Genomic DNA, 17781 nt, shown 5'->3' with positions numbered 1-17781 from the left:
ACAAAATGTAGAAGGAAGTTAGTTTCACTGATTGAAATTTAAAGTAAAACGTGGTTTAAACTATTGGAAAAATAAAAATAAACTTTGCAAAAATAAGGACATATACCTCTGAATTGAGAGTGCAATGATCTGAATCGCATGAATCACCCATTCCCGTTCATTTGCATTCCGTAGAACTCTCTACTAAAAGTTTAAATTTAAATGATGTTGAAATTATACACACCTTTGAAGAATGCCCTGCAATATCAGAAGAACTTTTATTTTGTATATGATTTATTTGGTAACTTTTTTCTTAATATTGTCCATAATATATTATATATTTCATACATGACTTCACATTGGTCCGTAAATTTACACGGGATCCTCCGCCTTCAAATTAAAATTAATGTATATTTGGGCTAAGTATATTTACGCTTACTATATTTTTATTTTATTATCTACTAACAGACAGATATTGCACGAAAAAGTCTATCACTAGATTTACATAGACCCAGGCACAGCATACACACGCACACATATACAAAGTAACGGTAAGCAGAACCAATGAAAAGCGGGCAGAGAGCCTGCTGCGCCTGCGCATGAGTCTGGAGCAGCGCTGCGCTGCTTCAATTTCGCGTGTCCGCAGCCTATAAAATGGAGGCAACGTGCGGTCTTCCACTCATTTGTTCAAAATTCCTCCGACCTTATCCACCTAATTTAATTTGCCCCATACCTCTTTCTGGCTCTGAACCACCAGCCGCTACCGCTTTCCGGCTCTCAGCCGCCAGCCGCTCCCGCTTCAACAAAAAAGTTAAAATTCTTAAATTAAATTAGAAGTATTTCTTATTATATTATTTAGAGATAGTTTATTGATATTATTATTCGCGGTAGTCTGATATGTTTGAGAACAACAATTTTTAGGGTTACTGCTTAATCTCGGCTGATTTCCGCTGCTGCGGCTTAATTTACGTCTGACTGCTGCGATTCTCTCTGGAGAATGCTCCCAGTCTGCCGCTCATTTGTTCAAAATTCCTCAGACCTTATATCTTGAAAAAAACCAATTGGGCGGAGGCCCAAGATTGAAATTGTTTTCGTCTTAGAAAGCCAAAGATTGCTTACAACTCGTATAAGAGCTCAATAAAATTGGGTACGTTAACTCCCCCCATTCTTAAATGTTTCGTCCCGATAAATTTTGAAGTTCTGATAGAACTCTAATTTCTTCTGATATTATTTGAAATTCTTCGCCCTGTCATCGGTTTCTTGGTTCTCGGTATCCGTTGATATTAGCATAAGAATTTCCATCGTCCCCAAGAAATCCTCTTTTTCAAATGGATGGTTCTTTTTCGCTGACTCCTGCCTCTAATTCTCTTTGTTCAATTGTTTATTTTTGCTCATTTTCGTGCTCTGCCTCGATCCCATGGCTTTCATTTGCACGAATGAGATTCTCCTCTTTATCGCTGCTATTAATTGTGTACGTTTCTTCATTTTCCGAAACGCTTGATAAAACTATATGAAAACGTTGATAATTTTCAGGTCCTTGGTCCAATTTAAGCTTATATCGATATGCACTCTGGACCCCATTAATGCAGGAGTGGCATATAAGCTGCGACATAGAGTCCCCGCGCTCCACAGAATTCTTAGGTGAGAACTGGCTTATGATGTAGCCGGGGCTATTTTCAGGCAGCTCCCAGAGATTGCAGACTTCAGCGAATATATCCACCAGTAGAACGGAATCATCCAGGCACACCTTCGCCATTCTTTGCGCTGCTGTAATATGAGTGAACTTAGATAATTTCATTTGGAGCGTCTGCTCCGCAGTGTTACTTTATTCAGAATGATTCTTATATATTCATGTTGGGTTCAGCTAACCCGAAACATGCAATGCTTATATCTATGTGCAAGTATATTGGTATATATGTATATCTATGATGCGATATGTATTTTAGAATTTTACCCTTATCATTTATGTGGATTATATTATTTATTTTAATTGTGTTGTTGAACATAATGAGATACGATCCTATCAAAGTAGTATTGTCTACGTTATTTTTGCCTGAAACTAATATGGCACCATCCTGTATGATGTCTATTTCTTTGTTGTTTTCCCTTTTTTAGTGCAGTTTGCCCTAAAGCCATTAAGTATATTGGTGAAACAGGTCTTCTTTAAATCTATTTGTGCGTAGTTGTCAAAAGTCTCACTTTTAAAATTATTCATTAAATAGTATTTCTCCTTACATTCACAAACATTTTCACTTATAACTAAAATTCCATCATCTTGTGAGATGGCTCTTGCATGGTAAAGCTTGCAAGATCGTTAATTTGAGGACATTTTATATAAATGATTATTAAATCTGCATTTCGAATCAGTTTAACCGTTGCAATATCCCGTAGATCAGACAGTTCAACAGGCTGTTTTTCATGCTTATAAATGTCCTCTATTTCATTTTTATTTAAAATTTTTGTATTGAAAATGTTTACCTTAAAGAGGGTTATGGTATCAACTAAATTTAGTAGACCAAAAGTTATTAATTTTAAACGATGCTTTCTCAGTATCGTTTCTTCATTGAAGATGACATTTTTTAATGAATTTGATAGCAATTCAATTTCATTGCAAGCTTTGGAATTTATTATAAATTGTTTATTATTATTTTCAATTGATTAATTTACTTTATTCTGTATTTTTAAAAAGTCGTCGTGATCAGGGCTGCCTGCTATCCATTTCCAAATGGTACCTAATTCATTAATTCCCCTTTTATTCCGTTTTGGCACTAACTCTGAAATCATTAATTTTAGTAGACTTAAGTCCATTGATATTTCCCACTCATCGTCTGAATTAATTGATTTGTTGACATATTTGGATTCTATGTCAATTATCTCTCTTTAAAAACTTAAATTAGTAATATGGATAAGTTCAATGTATGGATCATAAGTGTAAACGTCTCTGTCGTCTTTGAGCAATAGATAGTCACCATGCGTATAGTAAATTACTTCTGAAGTCGTCAATGTAACAAAAGTCAGTATAAGTATATTCGCATACATTTTCTGGAAGAATGGACAACATTGCCTTAATATTTAATGTTATCTTTATGTATAATTCTGTTTCTATTGTTGATTATAATATTTTATTTTGTCGATTTTCCTTAACTACCTGCTTTTTGTATCGCGATTGAAGTTTATTTCTTTTTCCGAATTTCTTTTCATAAACTTCTCCTATTTTATATTCTTTTTCTCTTTTATCTTTGCATATATATCAATTTTCATTGGAGTTGCGAAAGCGGTGTGATCCTTCACTTGCATTGACCGTCTGTCTGTTGCTGTTGGTCACCTTGATCCTTCAGCACCTTGACCAGCATCTACTGTTGCAGCATTGCTATCAATTGGCCGTTGTCCGCCACTGGCCATTCCCTCTTCAACTTTTCAACTTGTAGCTCTATTTAAGCATTCTCAAAACTGGCATAAATAGAGAAGTAATTGTATAAATAGAGAGTATTTTTACTAAACAGAGAGACTTTTTTGAACTGGGGATTTTACGTGTTGTTCCGTACACCAGCCGCTCCCGCTTCAACAAAAAGCTAAAATTCATAAATTAAATTATAATTATTCTTTAATGGTACTTCTTTGTGCTTAAACATATTGCCCCTATATGTATATATTTAGATTTATACCATATGCATATACACATATATACAATTTTCATTGGAGTTGCGGAAGCGGCTATTGTAGGACACGAAGCTGTCGAAATTCTCTCTTCAGCGTTTGGTTGATGCCACTCAGCTTCGAGTTGATCTTCAAAAGCGGGTTGACAATCACCTGTCCGTTGCACCTTCGTTCGCCGGTGGCCTGCATAATGCATTTGATCAGAATGCCATGTTCCAACTCTGCCTTTTGTTTGAGATGGTCATTATGTTAAGGGTTAATCAACATCAACATATACCGTCTCACTCACACTCACTATGCTATGTGCCCTTCACTCGCACTTATTGCTAGCATACGTTAAGGGACTAACTTTTGCCGACGAGACCACCTTGTATAATTGCATCATGCTTCGTAGTACAATGTGTGCGCCCTCTGGCGGAGAGGAAGAGACAAGCGACAGATACTAGCTCGATAGTATCACGATAGTATAGTTAGTAGCAAAACCATCGATAGTAGCGGTTAGCACCAGAACACCTGCCTTGACTGGCAAGCAAATGTACACGAAATTACACGATATATTTGATCGATAACACACAACGATAGCCACAATACACACGTATTTTGTACGAAAATTAATAAAATCTGAATAAATTTGTAAATTAAATATAATATAATATCGCGGAGCTGGTCTACAACCATGTCTGCGCGTATGCTGAAGAAGCTGCAGGGCGACGCTGACAAGCTGCCGCCGCCGCCCGACGACGAAGAGGGCGAGGAATTGAGTGACAATGACGTGCTGGAGGACTACAATACTGTCAGAGATCGCAAATCGCATTTAAATCCATTTGATCTGGTACGTAGCCCCTGTCTGAATCATCCAAACGACTGCCAGCTCAACGTCAACTGCCCATTCTCCAACGTCGCGTCCAATTCCAGTTGAATCAGCTCGGCCTGAGTCTCTCGGAGAGCGAGTTCAAGGAGGATGACAACGAAACGGAGCATCCGTCGGCTGCTTTGCCGAACGCCAGTGCCGCTGCCAAAAAGAAGAAAAAGAAGCGCAAGAAGAAAGTCAAGTCCAGCGGTAATCACATCAGCAGCGAGGACAACGAGCGGCAGGACAAGTACTTCGAGAAAGATCCATTGTTGGGCAAAGTCTACTATGCAGTGCCCAGGCAATCTGTAAAGCAGCAGGCAGCAGCTGCTGCTGCCGTTGGAGCTGCTGGCGGTTCGGCAACCAAGAAGCTGCTTAGCGTGGAGCTGCGACACCTAAATTCGCACAACGAGATGCGTCGGACCTTCGGCAAGCGGGTGGTCAAAGTGGAGTAAGTGATCCCCACCGAACTATTGTGGCTTTACGCTCTAATTGGGTACATTTTTTGTGCAGAACCAAGCGTGGCCGCCAGAAGCCCACTCTGAAGTCAACCTATATGGTGACAGCCAGGGAGTCCTGGCCACAGCTCACCAAGAACACCATCACGATGCAACTGCTCCCGACAATCGAGTTACCCGGTTCCTCAATGTCCACGAAGAGCAGCAGCAGCAACGATGCAGTACAGTGGTTTGCGTTCGAGCATAGCCAGTACTACCAGGGAGTGCAGCACATGTTCCTCTCTGCCCTGGAGCGCATCGATTCGGAGTTTCTGATCACGCTTATAAAGCGCTGCCCCTACCACGTGGACTCGCTAGTCCAGCTGAGCGAGGTCTGCAAGATGACCGAGGACTTTGCCCTGGCCGCGGAGCTGCTGGAGCGCGCCCTCCTTCTGCTGGAGTCGTCGCTGCACATTAACTTCAGCCTGACATCAGGCAACTGCCGCCTGGACTACCGTCGCCAGGAGAACCGCTCATTCTACATTGTGCTCTTCAAGCATGCCCAATATCTGGAAGAGCGTGCATGCAGCCGCACAGCGTTTGAGATCTCAAAGCTGCTGCTGAGCCTCCAGCCAGAAACGGATCCGCTGGCCATGATTCTGGTCATCGACTACTACGCCCTGAGGAGCAAACAGTTTGGCTGGCTGGTGGAGTTCTATGAGGAGTACAATGTCGCCCGGAACCTGTCGCAGCTCCCCAACATGGCCTACTCCTACGCCCTGGCCCTGTACACACTGCACGGCGCCTGTGATCGCTCCAACGATGCTCTGCAGTATGCACTCCTTATGTTTCCGGCTGTGTTGAGGCCACTCCTGGACGAGATGTCGGTGCAGACGGATAAGCGCGTGCTGGCCTCGTCATATTTCTTCTCGGATGTGTCGGGAAGGTGATTGTTCTGGCACCTGGAAGAGGGTTTTGATTATCGCTATCTAATACGTTATCGCTCTCTCTCCATTTCCCTTTCCTCCAGTCAATCGCCCGCCCTGCACCAGCTTGTGTGCTTGTATGTGTGCCGTGCTCGAGTCGTTTGGCGTTCGACCGAGGTGCTGCCGTGGCTGGAGTCCAATGTCAACATCGTACTCGATCGCATCGAAAGCAAAGACCCTGTTGTTAGTGAATACAAAGAGAAACGGTCCGTACGCTATGGCGGCACACCGCCACGACCCATTTTGCGGCATGTGATACTCTCCGACTACAAGGAGAAGGTTCCCCTGGCCGTCTTTGTGGCCAAGGAGAAGCAGGCGATTATGACCTACGATCCACTGCCACCACCAGACAGTGTCAATTGCTATCAACGGTACGACAATAGCTGGGAGACCTTAGCTTAAATGTACATATATATTCTTTGCAGAATTATTATCCCAGAATAACCTCATACCGTTCTCCCCGATTAAAACCTCCAACACCAATAAATTCAACATGACAACCATCCTTAAAGCAACCAACATCACCCTATCCAAACACGATAAAAACACCACCCCCCCAATAGTCTTCCACCAACTCTTCCACTCCATCAAATCCAACCTCCACCAACACACCTTCCTATACACAGAAGGGTCCAAAGCAGCAGGCATTACCAGCTATAGCATCTGCAATGAGACATCAACCATAAAATCCGGACTACTTCCACAGTACTCCTCAGTCCTTTCCAGCGAAATCATAGCTATCCACGAAGCCATTCTACTAAGCCGCAACAAACGCGGAAGATACGCTATCTGCACTGATTCACTCTCCTCTATATCCGCAATTACCAATCCCAACAATTCCTCGTACTACCCCACCACAATCCGTAACCTCGTCACCAAACTTTTCCCAAAAATAACAATTATATGGATACCTAGCCACATTGGCATAAAAGGGAACGAAATTGCTGACACCGCAGCCAAAACTACCTCCAAACTACCCCTCATATATACCCCCAATCATAATTCTAACGACATCTCACTATACCTTAAGAAAATCCTCATAACTAAACAAACAGACCTCCTCACTAAGACTTCCCCCTGGTACCAACAAGTTATCAACCTATCTTCCACTCATCCTCCCCCCAAAAACCTAAACAACCTTAACAGAAGACACCAAGTCATCCTAAATAGATTGAGACTAGGGCACACAAGATTCACCAATGCCCACTACATGGATAAAACATCCTCCAACGCATGCCCACTGTGCCACAACCCAACCATAGACATAAGACACATACTATACACATGCCCCGCCCTCTCTCTTCAAAGATCCTCAATATTCCATAACACCGACCCCATGCAATACATCTCCAACCCTAACACCAAAAACGCAAAAATAATCCTCAACTATCTAGACCAATCTAAAATCATTCACTACATATAACCTCATAAACAATCATCCCTGTACATATACATATACACAATTAGTATTTTAGATAATAATTCCTCCACAACATATAATAACGTATAGAACCAACCTTGTACATATGTAAATAAGTACATACATCCTCAAACGTATAATAATACTATAGTAAGCTTAAGGCCTCAGCAGCTATAGCCCCATACCCTGTTAATACCTAGTTTTAACTATTTATTAGCTTTATATAATAATACAAAAAAAATAATTCTTTGCAGAAAGTCTTCATCCAGCAGTAGTCCTACAAACAACCCCAGCAACTCCGTATCTATGTTTTTCCAATCTCTCTTGCCATCGTTCAACATTGCGGCAGTTCAACAACAGGCCCAGGTTGCAGGAGTTGGAGCAGCAGCAGCCCTAGCGCCAGCTGAGGCTGCGGCCGCAGCAGCAGTTGCAGAGCAGCTGGCCAGGCCAGCCAACGGCGAAGCCGAAGGTTTGTTCATCCCCGACCCATTTCATAATTTCTAATGTTTATAAATTCTGAAACGATTGTAGAAGTTGGCCTGCAGCAATCGCTCACTTTGATGATGGATGCCATGCGGGACTTTCTGCAGAACTTTCGTGTTGCGGAGCATCTCCGATCCCCGGAAACGGCAGCCGCTCAGTCGAACAGCAGCAACGACGAGGAGGAGGGCTCCAGCGACTATGTGGATTAGTCAATTATTCAAAAGTCATAGCTTGAAAACGTTTTTTGGAAACTCCGAACCTTTTTGCTATATTCCCATCAGCTAAATCGACACCGTCACAAAATTTATATACGATATGAAAGGATATATATATATATACATATATTAGATCAATTTAAACGAACACACACAAAAGATACACACACATATACAGAACATATGAACAATGCATTGAATAAAACTTTTCCAGTACAAGCTTCCAGATCAAAAAGGAGCCACGTTTTGAGCTTAAAGAATGTTTTATTGATTTATTTAATGCCACTTGAAATAATGCCCTATCAATATAACAAACAGGTTCCTCCACAATAATTCTTATCTTTTCTTTTTTATGGTATTTCATTTCATTTCATTCCGTTTTGTTTTCTGTAAACCTTTATCGCTTCGCAGTTGTTGCAATTATAAATATTACTATGACAAGTACAGCGTTTTTTCCGTATATATATATATATGTAAGAATGGTGAGGGCAGGGTATGCTTTTCAAGATCTTGGGTATGTTTGTTTTTTTTTTGGGTTTTGTGTGCGATATAAAATCTAGAAGTAATGCACCTTACAGATTACCAAACATTTAACTGGCAGACATCGGAATTGTTGTTTTTTTTAAGAGTTTTTAAGCTGAAATTAGAGCGAAACCGCTGGCCGTAAAGAGAGAGGGAGAGAATTAACACACTTTTTAGACAGCTTTTAAAAGCTAATACTAATACTTTAGCGCATGGAATACAACATAATCAAAGCAAATAGAATCAAATTTAAAATTGAAAATATTAATAATAACTGCACCACTGCTGCATTAGACAGGCTGGCCCCGACTGAATCGAATCAAATCGGAACATATTAATTATGTCATGGTGCCAAAGACGGGATTGTGACGGCAAATGCTCGGGCCATACTCCTCGTAGGCAGCCTTTGTGTGACACACCTGATAGAACTCGGGCTGTAAAAAGAAACAATAACTATTATCAATGAGCATCAGTTGTAAGGACTCCTTGGCGATCGTAACACACCGTTGAGGCCAACATGCTGCCGCCAAACCACACTGCATACCGCTGCATGTGGTGAGTAATCACTTGAACGTCAATTGGTTTTGGCTGTGGAATATATAAAAACCCGATTCAGATGCATGACTCATACGAGAGTGAGTGAGCTAACCTTAATGCGTCCCTCGGATAAGTTCTCGCTGATGCGTAAGCGCGTGTCCACCGATCGCTTGATGTCGCGCTGCAGACGCCTGCCAAAGTCCTTGAACATGGTGGAGCCACCGCTGAGGACAATGTTGTTGTACAGCGGACGCCTCACGTCGATAGGGCAGTTCTGGATGACGTTGTCGACAGTCTCCGAGAGGGGTATGGTAAAGTCGGGGTTCGAGAACTCGGGATGGAAGAAGATCTCCGGTCCCAGGAAGCGTTCGTAGCCGACGTCGACGTTGAACGGCGACTTGGTGACCGTGTTGACGCCCGAAAAGTTGCGTATCCATTTATTTGGCTCTGAGTCGTACTTGGCAAACTCTTTGGCAATGTCGGGGCAGATATAGCAGTGCTTCTCTTTGATCGCTTTGGCAGTTTCGAGGCTTTGTTCGGGCGGTATGCCCACCTCCCGTTCACGCAGCAAACTCTGGATAAACGATGTGATGTTGCGGCCAGCAATGGGAATGTGCTTGATGCAAGAGCCAATCACGTAGCCCTCGGCCTAAGGAAAAACAGGCTTAATTAATTATTTTTAAGAGGGAAATAATTGATTAAACTACAATGGATTGCAAATAGTCTAGTGGCTATTCCAAGCCCATTCCTACTTTACATTTTGTCAAAAAAGTATTTGCTGATAAGATATGGGAAGGGCACTCTATTTACCACGGGTATAACGTGCGTCACTCCATCGCCACTGTCCACCACAATGCCGGTGAGTGTGCGCTCTTCGGCGGATCTGGAAGCCCAACTGGCAGCCAGGGCCAGCACGGCCTGCACTGCGATATACAGGCCAGGAACATTGAATGTTTCGAACATAATTTCCGCCGTATATTCCCGGTTCTCGGGCGTATTTAGTGGCGGCTCAGTCAGCAGGAAGTAGTGATCCTCGGGCTCCGCGCGCAAGTACTTGAAAATGCACTGCTCCAGGAAGCGCTCCATTAAGTCCCAGTCCTCCACCAGACCATGACGCACCGGGTACTGCAGAGGCGATGATAAAAATTAAGGAATGTCGATAAGCTTATCAGTGTGGCGACATACTTTAATGGAGTAGCCAGTGGCATCGAAGGCTTCATCGCCAATGAAAAAGTCTAGGTCCTCTATGCCTTTCGTGATGCGCCGCGTATTGGTATCGCCAACGCGAGCCGACTCCTTGATGGCTATGGCCGAGGGGATGATGAACTGTGGCTCCTTGTTGCCAGCAAATCCCATCTTCGAGTAGCTGCAAATGTAAACATCGCTATCAGACAGACGACCTATTTTTTCCAATTGGAGACCCCCGCAGGCGGTGGCTGCGACTAAACTTACCCGGTGCCCACATCGATTACGCATGCCGGTAGCCTGCCTGTCATTGTCCTTGATGATTGTGCTTCTGTTTCTAGCAAACCGGCTGAAGTCAACTATTAGCCTCACGCTTTACACCGAGTTAAATTTAAGTTTTATATATTTTCAACCACACCTCCGTCAAACGATGTGTCACTTTAGCCTTTGGGCAGTGCTCAGCAGTTCATGATAATTTACCCATGAGCGAACTTAACCCAGTAGGCCCCACTCTTTTAACATGCAAAGAACTTGACTTAAGCTGCAGAAAATAGTACTGTATGCAAACTCTTCCTGTAGATCCATCATAATGACCGCTAATGATCCTATTTTGCATTTGAACTTTGCTACAATTCTTCAAGTTTCTTAACTTTCGTGGAGTGTATTTTAATACCTTTTGGTCGACAATGGGTTAATCGTTCTCTGTCCATGATCGACACTTACATTCCTTGATTTAGATACTCGGTATGATATCACTATCTAGCTAGGACCCTCAAACCTGAACACATAACTTTATCCGATTGATGAATCAATTTCCCAAACGAATGGCTAGCTGTTGTCGAGAAAAATTAGCTTGTATATACTTAGTTTTAAGCAAGGGCACAGATACCCTACATAAAGAAAAAAGAGAGAAGAAAAATGGCCACACTATGAAAAGACAAGAAGGTCACATTAGTTTGAGCAGTCGAAGAAAGAGCGGGGAGAAAAGACGAAGCGTGCGTAGATATATTACCTACATATAAGAATAAAATGTATTAACCTCCTTTTGCAAATAGGAAATAAAACGCAACCAACGTCTAAGTACCTATGAAGATAAGCGATTGTGTTTTATCCGCAATTCTCACGTTCCTGGACTCAACACTAGCTTTAAATCCTCTTTTTTATTTGATTGTGTCTAAAATATGGTTTAAACAAAAATGTCAACAAAAATTTCCCATTTTTACATGGTAACAACACGGTAACTACACAACCAAAAATGTATGGAGTATGTACATTTCTATACCCTATACCAGGACCGTTACGTTACTGTTATGAGTTTTAAATTACAAATCGCTGTGTACAAATTATTTCGCAATTTTAACTAAACAAATTTGAGATAACACTCATTTAAAATTTTTTTTTTTATAAAAATTGGGATGTAATAGCTGTTTTCTGATACCGCTAATTACGATTTATATATACAAAAATTTCTTTATTATTTACGTTTTAAAAACAGTTTGGAAAACAGGTTCTTCATAATAAATTAACGAAATAGGATATACACACCTGTACACCAATCATGTCTTCAAATACCAGCAACATTGCGACTGCTATTTTTGGTTGAACTATTTTGTTTAAGCCTTGTTTTAGTCAAAATACAAAAAAAGAAAGGACTAAATACTAGACAACCTTGAAGAAAATGTATTCATCAACGGCCTTAAATTATGTGGGCAGGGCTAAATGTTCTATCTAGCTAAAAATATTTCACGAAATATCAAAATCGGAACTTGAATTCGTCAGTATATTTACGGTATATTTTTAAAATGAGACGGTATATTTTGGTATATTTCTGAGGGTCGGACGGTATATTTTAACGACAAATCCGCGGTCACACTGGCGGTGTGTGTGTGCCGTCCCATAGCCTTTTCCACGTTTTTCCTTATAGCTATAGGGTGCATATATCTGCAATTAGGCCCTTGCAGTGGCGTTGTGTAGCAATTTGTGAAACAAATAGAGCAACTCGCAGGTGCTTTGTGGGCGCTTTGGTTCTGTGCAAAGTGCAAAGGAGCAGCAGCGACCGGCAAAACGTGCATTCAATAGGAAATAAGCGAGAGAGAGAGAGGCGACCAACGACTAGGCGAAAATGGAGGCACAAAAACTCACGGAACTGTTGCGCGCAACTATTGATCCAAATCCCGAGCAGCGCAAGGCCGCCGAGGATCAACTGGCCCAGGTATGTCCTTAATCGTTAATCCCCTCCCATTCCTGCGACAAACAAATGTAAAAGACCTTTGAGGTGGCGCCATCGTCAAAAACCATGTGCTTTTTTAATTGTTCGCTTTTAACCTCCCTTCCCTCTCTCTTATTCTACAATTGCATTGCCCAGTGATTTTTGTGTGGGTGTCCGTGTCCGTGTCGGTGTTGGTGTCAGTGTGGGTGTCGGTGTGGGTGTAGGAGGGGGTGTAGCGGGTGTAATGGGGCCTCTGCCCAACAGTAAACCGATATCGGCCGAGGAAGAGAAGGCAGAAGCTTTATTGGTTTTACCAATCATCTATCAATAACCTTGTGGCAGGGAGTTGTGTTCCTCCGCGCCCATTGCCTGGCACCGCAACAAGTACTTTTGTCCCCGATTTGATGTATGGGAATAGTGGTTCCTGCCTGGCACTGTGCGTGCGAAATATGTTTCTGCCATTACATTTTTTAAGTTTATTTTCTATTCTTACGCAATCCACTTTCCAGATTAAACGAGTTTCCAGTTTCCAGCGTCTCTCAGAAACAGAATCTTAATTAGAGACGTTTTCATTTGTTCATCAATTACCCAATTGCTTTCACTCCACTGTACCATGGGCATGCTCATTACGACTGAGTCAGCATCTAACGATTTGCATGCCCGTCTCCCTTCCAGGCCCCCCTCCTAATTCTATTGGTTAATTAACTTTATCAGCATTTATGGCAAATTGTCGTCGGCCACCGGCATCTGCTCACGGTTCGGTGCCATGGCTCCGCTGCCTACAGTATTCATTGGGGAATTGTGAACAGAATTTAAAGTGGTGCCGTGCCTCCTCCTCCTCTGGGTCGGGTCGGCGGGTGCCATCGATACGGCATTGTAATGCTTTGGGCAAATAATTCTCTTAACCCATTGCACACCGCCTTACTCATCCCATCCGGACAGCAGCAGCAGCTGTGTAAACAAATCGGTGGAAAATGGGGAAAATAATCTAGATCTACATTTCATTTTCATTTGACTTCGTTCTCTTTCTCCCGCAGATACACAAAATCATTGGATTTGTGCCCACCATTCTGCAAATTGTTATGCAAACGACGCTGGAGCAGCCGGTGCGTCAGGCGGGTGCCGTCTACTTGAAGAATCTGATCAACAGCAGCTGGTCGGACCACGAGGCAAAGCCGGGCGAGCCCATACCCTTCTCTATACACGAACAGGATCGGGCCATGATCCGTGGCACCGTTGTGGATGCCATTGTCCATGCCCCCGAATTGATCAGGTAAGCAATTGTTGGGTTGTAGGGTTTTTCACCTCTCATTTCGACTAATTATGGGATGTGCTGTGCTGTTCTTTGCAGGATTCAGCTCTCCGTCTGCGTTAATCACATCATCAAGAGCGACTTTCCTGGTCGCTGGCCCCAGGTGGTGGACAACATCAGCATCTATCTGCAGAACCAGGATCTGAATGGATGGAACGGAGCGCTGCTCACCATGTATCAGCTGGTAAAGACGTACGAGTACAAGCGATCCGAGGAGCGGACACCGCTCAACGAGGCCATGAATCTGCTTCTGCCTATGATCTATCAGCTGATAATTAGGCTTCTCAACGAGCAGTCGGAGCAGTCAGTTCTCCTGCAGAAACAAATACTCAAGATCTACTACGCCCTCACGCAGTACAGCCTGCCGCTGGATCTCATCACCAAGGAGATCTTTTCGCAGTGGATGGAGATCTGTCGCCAGATTGCAGATCGTGAGGTACCCGATTGCTCGCACTTGGATGAAGATGAACGCACCGAATTCCCCTACTGGAAGACCAAGAAGTGGGCCCTCCATATCATGGTCCGCATGTTCGAGCGGTTCGTTAACAGAAAAACGGCAATTCAAGGAACTCTAAATAATAGTTTGTCTTCCTTTGATTTGTAGCTATGGAAGTCCTAGCAATGTGGTTAGTGAAAAGTACCAAAAATTCGCTGAGTGGTATTTGCCGACCTTCAGCCAGGGTGTTTTAGAGGTGCTCCTTAAGATCCTCGACCAGTACCGGAATAGAGTCTATGTCTCGCCGCGTGTCCTCACCGATGTGCTAAACTATCTCAAGAATGCGTATGTATCTTGTGATGCATTTTTCCTTACATTTCCTTACACTTTCTATTTGCAGCGTAAGCCATGCGTACACCTGGAAGCTGATCAAGCCCCATATGGTGGCAGTCATACAGGACGTTATCTTTCCGATCATGTCCTTCACGGACTCCGATCAGGAGCTGTGGGAAAGCGATCCCTATGAGTACATTCGCTTAAAGTTTGGTAAGAGAAACGTTCTCTGTTCGTGATCTGCTGTTGCTAACGATCATTTCCTTTGCAGACATATTTGAGGACTATGCCACACCTGTGCCAGCTGCCCAATCGTTACTGCACTCCATCTGCAAGAAGCGCAAGGGCGTCCTGCCCAAGGCCATGGCCACAATAATGCAGATCATAACATCCCAGCAGGCAGACAACAAGCAGAAGGACGGAGCCCTGCACATGATCGGCACCCTAGCCGATGTCCTGCTAAAGAAGGCCCTGTACAGGGACCAGGTGGAGTCCATGCTGACGACATATGTGTTCCCCGAGTTCCAGAATCCCGCTGGGCATATGAGGGCACGCGCCTGCTGGGTGCTGCACTATTTCTGCGATGTACAGATCAAGAATCCCCAAGTTCTGGCAGAGATCATGCGGCTGACCACCAATGCCCTGCTGACAGACAAGGAGTTGCCCGTGAAAGTGGAGGCCGCCATTGGGCTGCAGATGTTCCTATCGTCCCAGGACGAGGCGCCGCCATATGTGGAGGCGCAGATCAAGGAGATCACCAAGGAGCTGTTAACCATCATTCGGGAGACGGAGAACGAGGATCTGACGAATGTCATGCAGAAGATTGTGTGCACCTTCACCACACAGCTGCTGCCGGTGGCCACCGAGATCTGCCAGCACTTGGCCACGACTTTCAGCCAGGTGCTCGAGTCGGAGGAGGGATCCGATGAGAAGGCCATCACCGCCATGAGTCTGCTCAACACAATCGAAACCCTTTTGAGTGTGATGGAGGAGCACCCCGAAGTGCTGCTCAATCTGCATCCCATTGTCATCAATGTGGTGGGTCACATATTCCAGCACAACATTACGGGTAAGATTTGAGAGCTTTGATCCTTCTTTTGATCATCTTTCTAATCTTTCATTTCATTTGCTCGAGACAGACTTCTACGAGGAAACGTTTTCTCTGGTGTACGATCTGACGTGCAAGGCCATTTCCCCGGAAATGTGGCAAATGCTAGAGCTGATCTATCAGGTATTCAAGAAGGATGGCATCGATTACTTCATTGACATTATGCCGGCGCTGCATAACTATGTGACGGTCGATACACCAGCCTTCCTCTCCAATCCCAACCGACTCCTGGCCATACTCGACATGTGCAAAACGGTAAAGACTCCAGACCCCAGACCAGATCAAACGTCTCCCTAATCGAACAAGCTATCCAGTTATTAATCATTATCGTATGCTCTCTGATCTTATCGACAGATGCTCACTGGTAATCCCGGCGAGGATCCAGAGTGCCATGCGGCCAAACTGATGGAGGTCATTATTCTGCAGTGCAAGGGCCAAATCGATTCAGTGATACACATGTTCGTGGAGCTGGCTCTGTCGCGCCTAACACGCGAGGTTCAGTCCTCGGAGCTGCGCACCATGTGCCTCCAGGTGGTGATTGCGGCCCTCTACTACAATCCCCAGTTGCTGCTCTCCATTCTGGACAAGATGTCGCAGCCGAATAACGAACCAATAAGCTCGCATTTCATCAAGCAATGGCTTCACGACACCGACTGTTTTCTGGGGTAAGACTGGGGCGATTACCCTTTCACTTTGTTTTTGTTTTAACCCCATACCCCATCTCGTTTTCAGCATTCACGATCGCAAACTGTGTGTCCTTGGCCTGTGTACACTCATCTCATTGGGCGATGCCAAGCCGCAGGTGCTGAGTGAGGTGGCTGCCAAGATTGTGCCCTCGCTGATCCTGCTCTTTGATGGCTTGAAGAGAGCTTACGAGTCCAGGGCCCAGGAGGACGAAGAGGAGGAGGAGGAGGAGGATGGCGATGACTGTGAGGAGGCTCTGTCCAGCGACGAGGATGACATGGACGAAATGGCACCCAACTATTTGGACAAACTGGCCGAGTTCACCAAAGCGAAAGCGGGCGAGGCTGGCTTTGAGGTCAAGGCCGAGGTCAAGGATGACGACGAGTCGAATGACGACGCTGAGGAGTCTGTGGAGGACCTCAACGAGACGGGTCTTGAAACATTCACCACGCCAATCGACGACGAGGAAAACGATAGCGCCATCGATGAATACTGGACATTTAAGGAAGTTATTACAGGTTCGTTTTGGCGATGATTCCTCCCATAGATTCCTCTTTTCTGACTCTGACTCTCACTCTGTTCCTTTCCCCTCATGCTACCTTTAGCACTTTCTGCCCAAGATCAGGCCTGGTATGCGCTGCTGACGTCAAACCTTACCCCTGAACAGGCAAGGGCGCTTCAGGATGTGGTCGTGACCGCCGATCAACGGAAGGCGGCCAAAGAATCGAAGCTAATTGAGAAGCAAGGTGGCTTCGCCTTTCCCCAGACAACAGTTCCCTCATCCTTCAAGTTCGGCTCCTAATTAACTGAAACTGAAACTGACACCACACCAGAGACTTAGTTCGATTTCTGACTTGATCGTTTCTCATATTCTTTCCAAAACGAAAAAAAACACTAAAACACTGAATAGGCATGCTGATTATAGCTTTAAGGCATTCTCTTGGTTTCTACGTACATTCTATGTACTAAAGGCATGGCATGCGCTGCCGCTGCGACAGTCCTGGGATAGTCGCATATATTTATTGTAGATGTATATTTTACTGTCTATTTCTTGGCAACTCCATGCCAACTAAATTATGATAAAACTTAAGTCGAAATGAGTCCACACTGTAAATCTTTGTATGTAAACGAAACGAAACAAAAAAAAACACAACACACTGACAAGACGAGGAAGTCTCATCAAATGAGATTGTACGAGCCCCCGCACGACCCCCAGAACTCCGAGAAAAACAAAAAACAATATGGATAAATGGTCATAGAATGAGAATTCAAAGCAGAGCATTTCACATACATTTTCTTTACACTCACATTACGCGTATATTATGTAAATGGATCGATATTTTTGAAAAATAAAATCATTTTTAACGTTTGAATTTAATGGAAATTTGACAAAATAAAATACATTTGAATTTAGCTGATTTTGCCGCC

General features: G+C 43.8%; 3 protein-coding genes across 3 annotated transcripts; 2 read left to right on the top strand and 1 right to left on the bottom strand.

Annotated features, from left to right (window-relative positions):
• The first annotated feature begins 4193 nt into the window (after positions 1–4193).
• LOC108152389 (transcription factor 25) lies at positions 4194–8468 on the top strand. The gene is made up of 6 exons (XM_017281687.2): positions 4194–4468; positions 4552–4937; positions 5000–5869; positions 5954–6280; positions 7584–7798; positions 7861–8468. The coding sequence occupies exons 1-6, from the start codon at positions 4313–4315 to the stop codon at positions 8019–8021; spliced, it is 2115 nt and encodes a 704-aa protein (XP_017137176.1). The 5' UTR covers positions 4194–4312; the 3' UTR covers positions 8022–8468.
• Positions 8469–8550: 82 nt separating this feature from the next.
• LOC108152390 (actin-related protein 3) lies at positions 8551–10738 on the bottom strand. The gene is made up of 6 exons (XM_017281688.2): positions 10539–10738; positions 10272–10452; positions 9897–10211; positions 9199–9735; positions 9054–9137; positions 8551–8983 (listed from the first exon to the last, which is right to left on the bottom strand). The coding sequence occupies exons 1-6, from the start codon at positions 10580–10582 to the stop codon at positions 8888–8890; spliced, it is 1257 nt and encodes a 418-aa protein (XP_017137177.1). The 5' UTR covers positions 10583–10738; the 3' UTR covers positions 8551–8887.
• A 1412-nt stretch (positions 10739–12150) lies between these two features.
• LOC108151984 (importin-7) lies at positions 12151–17620 on the top strand. The gene is made up of 10 exons (XM_017280949.2): positions 12151–12483; positions 13518–13753; positions 13832–14329; positions 14397–14573; positions 14629–14774; positions 14833–15630; positions 15701–15924; positions 16024–16334; positions 16402–16871; positions 16959–17620. Exons 1-10 carry the CDS (start codon positions 12394–12396, stop codon positions 17153–17155), a joined length of 3147 nt encoding a protein of 1048 aa, XP_017136438.1. The 5' UTR covers positions 12151–12393; the 3' UTR covers positions 17156–17620.
• Positions 17621–17781: the final 161 nt, after the last annotated feature.

The sequence above is a fragment of the Drosophila miranda genome, chromosome XR (genome assembly GCF_003369915.1).
Source record: "Drosophila miranda strain MSH22 chromosome XR, D.miranda_PacBio2.1, whole genome shotgun sequence".
In the NCBI taxonomy this organism is placed as follows: Eukaryota; Metazoa; Arthropoda; class Insecta; order Diptera; family Drosophilidae; genus Drosophila; species Drosophila miranda.
This window is presented reverse-complemented; position numbering and strand designations above follow the sequence as displayed.